The sequence below is a fragment of the Macaca nemestrina genome, chromosome 11 (assembly GCF_043159975.1).
Source record: "Macaca nemestrina isolate mMacNem1 chromosome 11, mMacNem.hap1, whole genome shotgun sequence".
Lineage (NCBI taxonomy): Eukaryota > Metazoa > Chordata > Mammalia > Primates > Cercopithecidae > Macaca > Macaca nemestrina.
The window spans coordinates 10949677-10964561 of NC_092135.1; the positions used below are offsets into that span (position 1 = coordinate 10949677).

Consider the following 14885-nt stretch of genomic DNA (forward strand, 5'->3'; position numbering starts at 1 on the left):
AAAATCCTTATTCGAGGTAAACAATGATCTATACTTTATACAGTTTCACATAACTGGAATCACAGTACCCATCCTTTGCGTCTGCTTCTTTAGAGCAGCATGGAGATGTCTTTGAGATTCACTCATGTTGTGTAAGTCACTAATTCATTCCTTTTTATTCAGAGAGACATTTCATTGTATAGATACATCACAATTATCTGTTTTCCATGAGCATTTGGATTTTTTCCAGTTTTCAGCTATTTTGTATAAAGTTGCTAAGAACATTCATGTACTAACATCTGTGTTAACCTGAGTTTTGATTTCTCTTGGACAAATATCTAAGAATGTAATTGCTGGGTTAGATGATATGTGTATGTTTAATGCATTGCCAAACTCTTTTAAAGTGTTTATACCATTTTATGTTCTTACCAGCAACGTATGCGCACAGCAGGAGCTCCATCATCACCAACACAGGGATGGTCAGTGTTTAATTTTAGTTATTTCAGTGGACATGCCTTTCATCATTAATTATGATGCAGATTTTGTTCTTAAATGCTCTTTATCAAGCTGAAGGAGTTCCATTCTCTTGCTAGTTTGCTGAGAGTTTTTATCATGAACAGGTGTTGAATTTTGTGAAATGCTTTTTCTATGCGAATTGAGACAATTTTATGTATTTTTTAATATGGTGAACTATCTTGGGTTTTGAATGATAAACCAACATTTTCCCCAAGATAAACCATACTTGGTCATGATGTATGATCCTACTTATAAACTGTTGAGTATATTTTGTTAAGAACTTTTAATGTTCATGAGGAGTACTGGTCTGTGGTTTCTTGTCATTTTTTTTCTGGTTTTGCTATTGGGGTGACACTAGTCTCATAAAATGAACTGGGAAGCGTTCCTTCCTCCTTTTGAAGAACTTTGTGTAGAACTGCTAATATTTCTTCTATAAATGTTTAGTAGATTTCACAGTGAAGGTATTTGATCCTGGATTTCTCTTCATGAGAAGGTCTTTTCATTGTAAAATCAAATCCCTTTAACTTTAGGCAACTCATGTTATTTCTCTCTTCTTCAAGTCAAGAAAGATCCAAAATGATAACTGAAATGTAAGGTAATGATTTCTTAGTCCATTCAAGCTGCTCTAACAAAACACCATAATCTGGGTGGCATATAAATAACAAATATTTATTCCTTGCAGTTTAGGGGGCTGAGAAACCAAAGATTATGGCACTGGCAGATTTAGTGTCTGGTGAGGGTCCATTCCTCACAGATGGTGTCTTCTCACTGCATCCTCACATGACTGAAGGGTTAAACAAGTTCCCCTCCAGCCTCTTTTATAAGAGCACTAAGCCCACTCTTGGGGGCTCTGCCAAAGGCCCCATGTGTTAATACCATGGCTTTGGGGATTAGGTTTCAACATACAAAATTTTGAGGGGCGATGCAACCATTCAGACCATAGCAAATGATAACTATTACTACTACCACTACTATAACTATCAAGGGTCAACACTTTCTAAATGCTCATTATGTGCCAGGCACTATTCCAGGTCCTTTAATTATCTTATTTCACCTTTACAACCCACCTTAAGGTAGTTACTACCACTATCCTATTTTATACAAAATTAAACTGAGGTTCACAGAAATTAACTAACTTGCCCAAGTCACAAAGCTAGTAAGTGGTAGAATAGAAATAGGATTCTAGAGTCAATACTATTATATTTTATATGTAAATATTTTATATTTATATTCTGGGGAGAAAATGGATAAAGAACATGAACAATATTCCTAAAGTCCACTCAGGTCTCTTCAAGGCTTGAATCTCAGGACAGGATGGGTAAAGTGCATCTTCTCAATAACAGGTAAATTTGAAATCCTAGTTGACAACTGACTTAGTGAGGCAGGCTTCTGCCCTGGTTTTAGGACAGAATGTAAGTTTGAAAGTCACGGAGAGCCAAGCAAAAGCTGATTTTGAGAGCAAGGCTGCTGCATCCCTCACGGGAGCTGGTCCCTACTCACTCCATCCTTCACCATGTCACAGCCAACTCTTCAGCTTGTACCTCACTCTTTTTGCTAATTACATAAACATATTGCCAAACTGAGGGTAGATGGGTTGTGGGGAATAGTGGATGGATAAAGACAGACCTAGAATCATAGATTTAATACTGAAATAAGCCTTTAAAAATCACAAGGCTTTCTGGCTATCAAAGTGGCAAAAATTGAAGGCTCACTTCTATACAAATTTGGCTTTTTTAGCCTTCATTTCCCCCTGAGCATCTTTACTCTTATTTTTTAACCCCCTGACTGTGCCCTTAAACTAGCTTGATTAGAATTTAGAGTTGGGGAAGGCAACTCTCTACATTCCACACTCTTTTCACTTCACCAGGGCTGTCTATCAAAGGCAGCTTACCTTATGCACTGCTTCTACTTGAGCCTTCAAAATGTTACTCTTGAAGTCAGGAGGAACTCTCATGGCATTCAGTCCTGGGTTCTCAATGACATTATTAAGGCATTTTTCAGTCAACTTCACCACTTCTTCCTAGATATTTTAAAAATATACTGTAATCAGCTGTGATGCATTATAGTTATATGGAAATAGGAAACAGACTGATGAAAGCTCATCTTCAATCAGGAAATCATGTGTCTTAAGCAGTCATATCTTACTTCAGGCATAAGCAACTCTTACAATCATCTATCTGTGAAGAGCTCCGGATTTAAAGGGAACAGCCTCTGTAGGGCCTAACCTAAAATTGTAGCAAACTCTAACCCAAAGGGCAAATCTGGCCAACCACCTGTTGCATAAACACAGTTTACTGGAGTTCAGCCATATTCATTCCTCTGTGCTGCTTTCACGCTACAATTGGCAGAGCTAAGTAGCTGTGAAAGAGACTACGAGGTTCTCAAAGACTAAAATATTTACTATCTGGTTCTTTACCGAAATAATCTGCCAACCTTTCCTCAAGAGAACAGTCTTCATGCCCTACTTTTCATCTTTCAGCTCAAAAATACTAGTTGCTAAAGGTCACATATGCCTTAATTGTACCAACTGTCCTCGCTGAGTGCAGTTGAGATTCTGTTCCTTTATGCTTTTAAAACAAATTACTGGCCGGGCGCGGTGGCTCGAGCCTGTAATCCCAGCACTTTGGGAGGCCGAGGCGGGCGGATCACAAGGTCAGGAGATCAAGACCATCCTGGCTAATACGGTGAAACCCCGTTTCTACTAAAAAATACAAAAAACTAGCCGGGCGAGGTGGCGGGCGCCTGTAGTCCGAGCTACTCCGGAGGCTGAGGCAGGAGAATGGCGTAAACTGGGGAGGCGGAGCTTGCAGTGAGCTGAGATACCGCCACTGCACTCCAGCCTGGGCGACAGAGTGAGACTCTGTCTCAAAAACAAAACAAACAAAAAAAAAAATTACTGCTCATCAAAGAACAAGAAAAACTGATTCCTGAAATAAAATTTGAAGATAAAGAACATTCTGGATTGCCTCAGGTGATTAAGGAGAGGAAAGTAATCGAAAAATCTATAGATCTTGATATGGCATAAATCCTAAAGGATTTCAAAGACATAGGTCAAGAGAAAACCAAAGTCTGGAAGGGGATAATGAAGGAGACAAATAAATAATATAAATGTATTTATTACCACTGAATGATACACTTAAAAATGGTAAAGATGGTAAATTAGATATGTATATTTTTACCTAGTTTTTTGTGTGTTTTTTTTTGTATTTAAAGAGAAAGCAGAGAGACTAAGTTGCAGAGAGGAGGAGGGATGAAGAAAGAAGAATCTTGACAACTCCTAGAATCATGGCATCTCAAAGGTGGAAGGAACAACAGTCCGTCCAACCACCAAAATACTTCAAGAGGTGGGTAATTTTTAGTCTTAGCCTAAGAAACGTCGCACACTGGAGAACGTGCTACTTCCTTGGTCAGATGACTGTTAGGAAATACTTTCCTGTGTTAAGGTCAAATCTGCATACCTCTCACGTATTCACTGACCTTAACTCTTCTCTGAGGCCATTAAAAAGCAAGTCACATTAATTCCTCTTTCACATAATAGCTCTTATATCTAAAGATGGTTAACAGGCTCCCTCCTGAGATTTCTGCGTGGCAATCGTCTAGCTAGTACTCCCAAGTTGTAATTCAGTTTCAAGGCCCTTCACCATACAGATCCTTCTCTTCTCAAACTGCCACTTTTCTATATCATTTTTAGAGTGCTATCCAGAAATGAAAAAAAATAGTTGAACCTCCCCTTTTGAACCCTTTGAGTTAATACAATATAGCTCTTTTGCAGCTGATTCATACTTCATTTACATATTCTTACTTTTAAAATACATGCTGCTGTAATATTCTAATCCTCTACCCTAGCCCTGTACTTATGATGATTTGTCAAAGTCTATGTTCTTAAACCCAGTCTGTCATTCCAATCTATCCAAGTCTTCATGGATCCTGATTTTGTCTTTCAAAAACTGTACTTCCCAGCTGTTATCCGAAAATTCAATTAGCATAAGAGACCTGGGAAAGAAAGTGGTCACTAGAGATGGCCATTTGCAATATTAACTTCTATGGGATTTAGACAGGGCTAAAGTTTCCTGAGGGCCAAGAACTTGTCATTCGTCTGTGAATTCCACACAGTATTTATTATTTTATCTTACAAAAAGCAGACGATAAACACATTTTTAGAACTGAACCAACAGTACATAAGGCATGTCAGATGACTGTATAAATCCTGCATAATGCAGGCCGGATGTGATCCCTCTACTGTGGGCTCTTACAACACTGTCAACTTTGCTGTCAGTAGTGCTAGTCTGAGTCTTCAGTAATCTTAAGGTTGCTGGCTAAGACATTCTCAGTTCTTAGGGCAAGTCAACTAACACATCATGCTTTACTTTAGAATGATGCATTTTTATTTTCAGTAGGTTTTCTTCCTAAAATTACTTTAGTCAGGCTGACGTTAAGATTAATTTGCATTCCTTAAGCAAACAAAAACTGTTGACAGTAGAGGTAGCAAAATCAACCTTTATTAAAAATGCATCACATTAATAAAACATGAATCAATTTTTTCACAATACAGGTTGTGCATCCCTTTTCCAAAGTGCTTGGGACTAAAAGTATTTCAGATTTTGTATTTTTTCAGATTATGGGATATATGCCTTACACTTACTGGTTGAACATTCCTAATACGAAAATCCAAAATAAAAAATGCTCCAATGAGCATGTCCTTTGAGCATCACATCAGTGCTCAAAATGTATTAGATTCTGGGTCATTTTGAATTTTAAATTTTCAGATCAGGGGGCTCAACCTCTACTCAAGTTGACTAGAGTTAAGGCAAGGTAGTCAGATGTCCTTTATTAGTAGTACAATACTGAATTCTTCCTTCTATTCTTTAAAAAAATCTTATTTTTTAAAAAATTTTTATGGGTACATAGTACTTGTATATATTTATGGGGACATAAGATATGTAGATACAGGCATACAATGTGTAACAATCACATCAGGGTAAATGGAGTATCCATCACCTGAAACATTTATCATTTCTTTGTGTACAAACATTCCAATTATACTCTTTTACTTATTTTCAAATGTACATTAAGTTATTGACTGTAGTCACCCTGTTAACGCTATCAAATGCTAGATCTTATCCATTCTATCACTCTAACTATACTTTTGTACCCATTAACCATACCCACTTTCCCCCACACCCTCCATACTACCCGTCCCATCTGGTAACCATCAATCTACTCTCTATCTCCACAAGTTTAATTCTTTGTTTTTGGCTCCCACAAATGAGTGAGAACATATGAAGTTTGTCTTTCTGTTCCTGGCTTCTCTTAACATAACGTCCTCCAGTTCCATCCAGGTTGCTGCAAATGATAGGATCTCATTCTTTTTTATGGCCGAATAGTACTTCATTGTATGTACCAGATTTTCTTCATCCATTCATCTGCTGATAGATATTTAGGTTGATTACAAATTTTGGCTGTTGTGAACAGTGCTGCAATAAACATGGGAGTGCAGATATCTCTTCGATATACTGATTTCCTTTCTTTTGGGCACACATCTAGCAGTGGGACTGCTAGACCATATGATAGTTCCATTTTTGGGTTTTTGAGGCACTCTGTACTTGCTGTACTAATTTACATTCCCACCAACAGTGTACAAGGGTTCCTTTCTCTCCACATCCTCGTCAGCGTTCATTATTGCCTGTCTTTTAGATAAAAGCCATTATAACTGGGGTGAGATGATATCACACTGTAGTTTTGATTAGCATTTCTCTGATGATCAGTGATGTTGAGCACCTTTTCATAAACTTGTTTGCCATTTGTATGTCTTCTTTTGAGAAATGTCTATTCAGATTTTTTGCCCATTTTAAAATCAGATTATTAGATTTTTTTTCCTATTGAGTTGTCTGAGCTCCTTATATATTCTGGTTATTAGTCCATTGTCAGATGGGTAACTTGCAGATATTTCCTACCATTCTGTGGGTCATCTCTTCACTTTGTTGATTGTTTCCTTTGCTGTGCAGGAACTTTTTAACTTGATGTGATCTCATTTGTCTATTTTTGCTTTGGTTGCCTATGCTTTTGGGATATTATTCAAGAAATCTTTGCATAGACCAATGTTTTGGAGAGTTTCTCCAATATTTTCTTTTAGTAGTTTCATAGTTTGAGGTCTTAGATTTAAGTCTTTAATCCGTTTTGATTTTTGTATATGGCCAGAGATAGAAGTCAAGTTTCATTCTTCTGCATATGGAAATCCAGTTTTCCTAGCACCATTTATTGAAGAAGACTGTCCTTTCTCCAGTGTATGTTCTTGGCACCTTTGTCAAAAGTAAGTTCACTGCAGATGTATGGATTTATTTCTGGGTTCTCTATTCTGTTACATCGGTCTATGTGTCTGTTTTTATGCTAATACCTTGAGTTTTGGTAACTATAGCTCTGTAGTATAATTTGAAGTCAGGTACTATGAGTTCTCCAGTTTTTTCTTTTTTCTCAGGACGGCTTTGGCTATTCTGAGTGTTTTGGGGTTCCATATAAATTTTAGAATTTTTTTTCTACTTCTGTGAAGAATATCATTGGTATTTTGATAGGGATTAAATTGAATTGGCAAACTGCTTTAGGAAGTATGGACATTTTATCAATACTGACTCTTCCATGAACATGGAATATCTTTCAAATTTTGTGTCCTCTTTGATATCTCATACCGTTATTTTATAGTTTTCATTGTAGAAATCTTTCACTTCTTTGATTATTTTTATTCTTAGGTATTTCCTTATATTTGTGGCTATTGTAAATGGGATTACTTTCTTGATTTTTTCTTCAGTTTGTTTGCTGTTGGCATATAGAAATGCTACTGATTTTTGTATGTTGATCTGTATCCTGCAACTTTACTGAATTTATCAGTTCTGTTTTTCCTTTTCTTTAGGTTTTTCCAAATATAAAATAATATCATCTGATGATAATCTGAATTCTTCCTTTCCAATTTAGATGCCCTTTATTTGATTCTCTTGTCTGATTGCTCTAGCTAGGTCTTCCAGTACTACACTGAATAACAGCGGTGAAAGTGGGCATCCCTGCTTTTTTCCAGATCTTAAAGGAGGCTTTCAGGTATGATACTAGCTGTGGGTCTGTCATAACATGACTTTTAGTGTGTTGAGGTATATTCCATCTATACCCAGTTTTTTTACAGTTTTTTTTTTTATCACAAAGGGATATTGAACTTTATCAAATGCTTTTTCAGCATCAGTTGAAATGATCATATGTTTTTTGTCCTTCATTCTGCTGATATAAGGTATCACCTTGATTGATTTACATATGCTAACCCATCCTTATTACATCCTGGGATAAATCCCACTTGGACATGATGACTTATCTTTTTAATATGTTGTTGAATTCAGTTTGCTAGTATTTTATTGAAGATTTTTGCATCAATATGCATTGGAGATACTGGTCTGTAGTTTTCCTTTTTTGAGGTATCTTTGTCCGGTTTTGTTATCAGAGTAATACTGATCTCATAAAATGAATTTGGAAATATTCTTTCCTCCTCTATTTTTTGGAACAGTTTGAGTAGGACAGGTATTAGTTCTTTAAATATTTGGTAAAATTCAGCAGTGAAGCCATCAGGTCCTGGGCTTTTCTTTGCTGGGAGTCTTTTTATTACAGCTTCGATCTTGTTACTTGTTATTGGTCAATTCAGGTTTTGGATTTCTTCTTGGATCAGTCCTGGTAGGCTGCATGTGTCTAGGAATTCATCCATTTCTTCAATGTTTTCCAATTTATTGGCATATAGTTGCTCATACTAATCTCTAATGATCCTTCAATTTTTGCAGTATCAGTTATAAGTCTCCTTTTTCATCTACAATTTTATTTAATTGAGTCTTCTTTTTCCTTAATCTGGCCAAAGGTTTGTCCATTTTATCTTTTCACAAAACAACTTTTTGTTTCATTGATCTTTTGTATTTTCTTCATTTCAATTTCATTTATTTCTGTTCTGATCTTTATTATTTCTTTTCTTCTATTAATTTTGGATTTAGTTTGCTCTTGCTTTTCTAGTTCCTTAAGATGCATCAGTAGGCTGTTTATCTGAAGTTGTTCTACTTTTGTGATGTAGGCCCTTATTGCTATAAACTTCCTTCAGTACTGCTTTTGCTGTATCCCATAGATTTTAGTATGTTTTGTTTCCATTTTCATTTGTTTCAAGAAATTAAAAAATTTCCTTACTTCTTCATTGACCCACTGGTCATTTGGAAGCATACTGTTTGATTTCCATGTGTTTGTACAGTTTCCAAAGTTTCTCTGTTATTGATTTCTAGGTTTATTCCATGTGGCCAGAGAAGATACTGGAAATGATTTCAGTTTTTTTGAATGTTCAAGACTTGTTTTGTGACCTAACATATGGTCTATCCTTGAGAATAATCTGTGTGCTGAGGACAAGAATGTATATTCTGCTGCCACTAGATAAAATGTTCTATTAGGTCCATTGGTCTATATTGATTAAATCCAATTTTTGAGTTAATTTTTCTGGATTATCTATCCTTTACTGAATGTGGGGTGAATTCTCCAGCTACAGTTGTATTGAGGTGTATCTCTCTGTAGCTCTGATAATATTTGCTCTATATATCTGGGTACTCCAGTTTAGGTGCATATATTATTTATAATGTTATATCCTTTTGCTGAATTGACCATTTATCAATATATAATGTCCTTCTTTGTCTCTTTTTATGGTTTTTGTCTCAAAATCAATTTTATCTAATATAAATAACCTGTTCTTTTTTGGTTTCCATTTGCATGGAATATCTTTTTCCATCCCTTTATTTTCAGTCTTTAGGTGTCTTTATAGGTAAAATGTGCATCTTGTAGGCAGCTGATTGCTGGGGCTTTTTTTTTTTTTTTTTTTTTAAATCCATTTAGCCACTCTGTGTTTTAATTGGAGAGTTTAGTTCATTTACATTCAATATTATTATTGATAAGTAAGGATTTACTACTGCCATTTTGTTACCTGTTTTCTGCTTGTTTTGTGGTCTTCTCTTCCTTCTTGCCTGCCTGCCTGCCTTTTTGTGAAGGGTGCTTTTCTCTGGTGATATGTTTAAATTTCTTGCTTTTTATTTCTTTGTGCAACTGTTGTAGGCTTTTTGATTTGAGGTTACCATGAGGCTTGCAAATATCATCTTGTAACATGTTATTTTAAACTGATGACAACACTGATAGCAAAAAAAAAAAAAAAATTAACAAGCAAAGAGAAAATAAAAACTCTATACTTTAACTTCAAACCGCACCCACCCCCTACTTTTTAACTTCTTGTTGTTTCTATTTATAGCTTATTATATTATGTCTAGAAAAGTTGTTGTAGTTATATTTTTGATAGTCTTTTAGCCTTTCTACTCAAGATATGAGTAGTTTATACACAATTTCAGTGTTATAATATTCTGTATTTGTTAGTGTACATATGATTACAAGTGAGTTGTGTACCTTCAGATGATTATCTTATTGTTCATTAACATCTTTTCCTTTCAGTCTGAAGAACTCCCTTCAGCATTTCTTATAAGACAGGTCTGGTGAAATCCCTCAGCTTTTGTTTGTCTGGGAAAGTATTTCTCCTTCATGTTTGAAGAATATCTTCAAACATGGATATACTATTTTAGGATAAAAATTTTTACTTCACTTTAAATATGTCATGCCACTCTGTCCTGGCCTGTAAGGTTTCTGCTGAAAAGTCTGCTTCCAGATGTGCTGAAGCACTCTTGTATGTTCTTCGTTTCTTTTATCTTGCTGTTTTTAGGATCCTTTATTTAACATTGACATTTGGGAGTTTGATTATTCAATATCTTGAGGTAGTCCTATTTGGGTTACTTCTGCTTGACGTTCTATATCCTCCTTGTACTTGAATATTGATATCTTTCTCTAGGTTTGGGGAGTTCTCTGTTATTATCCCTTTGAATAAACTTTCTATCACATCTCTTTACCTCCTCTTTAAGGCCAATAACTCTTTGATTTGTCCTTCTGAAGCTATATTCTAGATTTTCTAGGAATGCCTCACTTTTTTCTTATTTTGTCTCCTCTGACTGTATTTTCAAACAGCCTGTCTTCAAGCTCACTAATTCTTTCTGCTGCTTGATCAATTCTGTGGCTGAGAGACTCTGATGCATTCTTCACTACATCAATTGAATTTTTCAGCTGTAGGATTCCTGTTGATTTTTAAAAATTATCTCAATCTCTTTGTTAAATGTATCTGATAGGATTCTGCATTCCTTTTGTGTTATCTTGAATTTCACTGAGTTTCCTCAAAACAGCTATTTGAATTATCTGCCTGAAAGGTCACATATCTCCGTCAATCTGGGATTGGTCACTGGTGCCTTATTTAGTTTGTTTGGTGAGATCATGTTTTCCTGGATGATCTTGGATGCTTGTTGACGTCTGGGCATTAAAGAGTTGGATATTTATTGTAATCTCTGCAGTCTGGGCTGTTTGTACCCATCTGTCTTGAGAAGGTGTTCTAGTTATTCAAAGGGAATTGAATATTGTGATATAAGTTTTTGGTCACTTCAGCTGTATCTGCATTAGGGGGAACCCCATGCCCAGTAAGGCTGTGACTTCTTGCAGACTTGTTGAGATATAGCCTTGGTGGTCTTGGGTAAGATCCGGGAGAATTCCCTGGATTACCTGGCAGAGTCTCTTGTTCTCTTCCCTCACTTTCTCCCATACAGTCTCTCTCTTCTCAGTGAGCGGCATGGAGTTGGGAAAGAAATGACACAGGCACCCCTGTGGCTACCCACTGACACTGTGCTGAGTCAGACCTGAAGCCAGTACAGTACTGGGTCTCACCCAAGGTATGTGGTGACTACTGCCTGGCCAACACTGACGGTTATTCAAGGCCCAAAGTTTCTTTCGTCAGCAAGTGGTGAATCCAGTCAGACTTGTGCCTTTCTCTTTGGGACCGCAGGTTCCCTTCTGGCTCAGGGCTGGTTCAGAAATGCCGTCTAAGGAGCTAAGGCCTGGAGTTGGGAACTGTAGGAATCTACTCAGTACTTTATTTTACCATGACTGAGCTGTTACTCAAGTTGCAAGACAAAGTTCTTTTGATTCTTCCCTCTCCTCTCCTCAAGCAGAAGGTGTCTGCCCATGGCCACCACAGCTGAAAATGCCCTGGGTCACACCTGAAGCCATCATGGTACCAGGTCTTGCCCAAGGCCTGTGGCAAGTACTACCTGGAAACCACTGACCCAAGGGTTCTTTTGTCAGCAGGTGACAGATTCTGCCAGGACTGGGTCCTTTCCCTCAAGACAGCAGGTTCCCTTCCAGCCCATGGTATGTCTAGAAATGTAATTGGGAGGTAGGCGCCTGAAATGGAGGCTTTAGGACTCTCTGCTTGGTGCTTTATTTTATTGTGGCTACACTGGTATCCAAGCTGCAAGACAAAGTCTTCTTTACTCTTCCCTCACCTTTCCTTAAGTGGAAAAAGTAAACTGCACTGCCTGGGACTGGGAGAGGGTGATGCAAGCATTCCTTTGGCTACTCCAGCTAGTATCTTTCTAGGTCATGTGTACCCCAGGTCCACTGGCTCTGAGCCCAGCACAGTACTGGGATGTGCCCAGGAACTGTAGTCCTTGTGGCCTAGACTATCTTTCAAATTTATTTAGGACCCTATAGCACTTTTGCCCACAGCGGTGGGCTAGCCGGAACTCAGATTCCAATCGCTGGGATGGATGATTCTTCTCTGGCTAGGATTGTTCTAAATGCAGCCTCTGTGGGCACCAGCGAAATTCTGCCCTGTGTTGCTTTCCCTTCTGACAGACCAACACTGAGTTCCAATACAAAGTGCCATAGTCACTGTGCTCTCCCTCCCCCAAGCACAGATTCTCTCAGTGCCACCCTCCTCCATAGGGGAGGGGTGGCATCAGCAATTCAAGACTGTCTTTCCTGCCCTTTTCAGTGCCTCTTTCCTTGGTGTAATGTTAAAACCAGGTACTATGATGGTTCACCTGATTTCTGGTTCTTATGAAGGTGCTTTCTTGTATGGAGAGCTATTTAATTTGGTGTTCCTGCAGCGAGGATGATCACTGGAGGGTTATATTTGCCCACCTTGCTCCATCTCCCTCCTTCCTTCTATTCTTGTCTGGCATAGAGTAAACCCTCACTGAATATTGTTATTCTTCCTAGCTACATGATCCCCCAAATGTTCCTTGATGGCACACTGTCCTTCACCTAAAGTGCTCCTTTACTCTCCTATCCTGAACCCACACTCCTCCTCATCTTTTCAAGGTTTCAAAACTAATGCAGTAGACACTCTGCCTCAGAGGATCAGTTACATTATAGCAAGATATGCAGGACATTTTACAAAAGAAACAAGTAGCTGTTCAATAGATTTCCATGAACTCTGAGCACAGCCAACAATCCCTGCCCCACCTCCTCCCTACCCCTAAGTTTTACCAGACTTCATTCTTTAGGGTCATTGCAGTCTTCCACTAAATTTCCACTAGTTATTAATCAACTACAGCTTTTATCTAAAGTTTTCTATTTATCCTTCTGTCTCTGGCCCTGCATTCCCCTACATTACAGAGATATATTTAAAAACTGACACCATGAAAGCAAACAGACAAGTGGGATAGAGTACTGAAAAGTCAAGAAAATGGAAAGCATTTCTGAAACTGAATCACCTTCTAACAGCTATTTCTAAGAAAAAATATATTAGAAAGAAAGGGGGGGGAAGAAAGGGCTTGGATCCAGAAAGATGGTTTTAATAATGACAGTGCAAGACAGAAGAAAATCACTTTCTACTCTATACTGGTCTCTAAAGAAATGCCAGTTAGTGGTAAATGATCCTGTCTGACAGCTTTGAAGAGAGCAGTGGGTCTCCCAGCATGGAGGTTGAGATCTGAGAACGGACAGACTGCATGCTCAAGTGCATCCCTGACCCTTAAGTAACCTAACTGGGAGACATACCCCACTAGGTGCAGACCAACACCTCACACCTCACACAGCTGGGCACATCTCTGAAACAAAGTTTCCAGAGCAAGATCAGACAGCAACATTCGCTGTTCAGCAATATTCTACCTTCTGCAGCCTCCGTTGCTGATACCCAGGCAAACAGGGTCTGGAGTGGACCTCAAGCAAACTCAACAGACCTGCAGCTGAGGGTCCTGACTGTTAGAAGGAAAACTAAAACAGAAAGGACACCCACACCAAAACCCCATCAGTATGTCACCATCATCAAAGACCAAAGGCAGATAAAACCACACAGATGGGGAAAAAGCAGGGCAGAAAAGCTAGAATTCAAAAAATAAGAGCGCATCTCCCCCTCCAAAGGAACGCAGCTCCTCGCTAGCAACAGATCAAAGCTGGACAAAGAATGACTTTGATGAGTTGAGAGAAGGCGGCTTCGGTCGATCAAACTTCTCAGAGCTAAAGGAGGAACTACGTACCCAGCGCAAAGAAACTAAAAATCTTGAAAAAACAATGGAAGAATAGATAACTAGAATAATCAATGCAGAGAAGGCCATAAACAAACTGATAGAGATAAAAACCATGACACAAGAATTACGTGACAAATGCACAAGCTTCAGTAACCAACTCAATCAACTGGAAGAAAGAGTATCAATGACTGAAGATCGAACGAAATGAAGCGAGAAGAGAAGTCTAGAGAAAAAAGAGGAAAAAGAAATGAACAAAGCTTCCAAGAAATATGGGATTATGTGAAAAGATCAAATCTACGTCTGATTGGTGTGCCTGAAACTGAGGGGGAAAATGGAACCAAGTTGGAAAACACTCTGCAGGATATCATCCAGGAGAACTTCCCCAACCTAGTAAGGCAGACCAACATTCCAATTCAGGAAATACAGAGAACGCCACAAAGATACTCCTCGATAAGAGCAACTCCAAGACACATAATTGTCAGATTCACCAAAGATGAAAGGAAGGAAAAAATGTTAAGGGCAGCCAGAGAGATAGGTCGGGTTACACACAAAGGGAAGCCCATCAGACTAACAGCAGATCTCTCAGCAGAAACTCTACAAGCCAGAAGAGAGTGAGGGCCAATATTCAACATTCTTAAAGAAAAGAATTTTCAACCCAGAATTTCATATCCAGCCAAACTAAGTTTCATAAGTGAAGGAGAAATAAAATCCTTTACAGGAATGCAAATGCTTAGAGATTTTGTCACCACCAGGCCTGCCCTACAAGAGATCCTGAAGGAAGCACTAAACATGGAAAGGAACAACCGGTACCAGCCATTGCAAAAACATGCCAAAATGTAAAGACCATCGATGCTAGGAAGAAACTGCATCAACTAACGAGCAAAATAACCAGCTAATATCACAATGACAGGATCATGTTCACACATAAGAATATTAACCTTAAATGGAAATGGACTAAATGCTCCAATTAAAAGACACAGACTGGCAAATTGGATAAAGAGT

At 38.1% G+C, this 14885-nt stretch overlaps 1 protein-coding gene across 2 annotated transcripts in view; it reads right to left on the reverse strand.

Moving 5' to 3' along the window:
• Positions 1 to 14885, reverse strand: part of LOC105492474 (erythrocyte membrane protein band 4.1 like 5) — a 170604-nt gene that overhangs the window by 34077 nt on the left and 121642 nt on the right. For both annotated transcript variants that reach the window (XM_071072608.1, XM_011759648.3), the window contains exon 19: positions 2387 to 2515. In XM_071072608.1, the coding sequence (XP_070928709.1) occupies positions 2387 to 2515 (129 nt within the window). The remainder of the gene's footprint in view (positions 1 to 2386; positions 2516 to 14885) is intronic.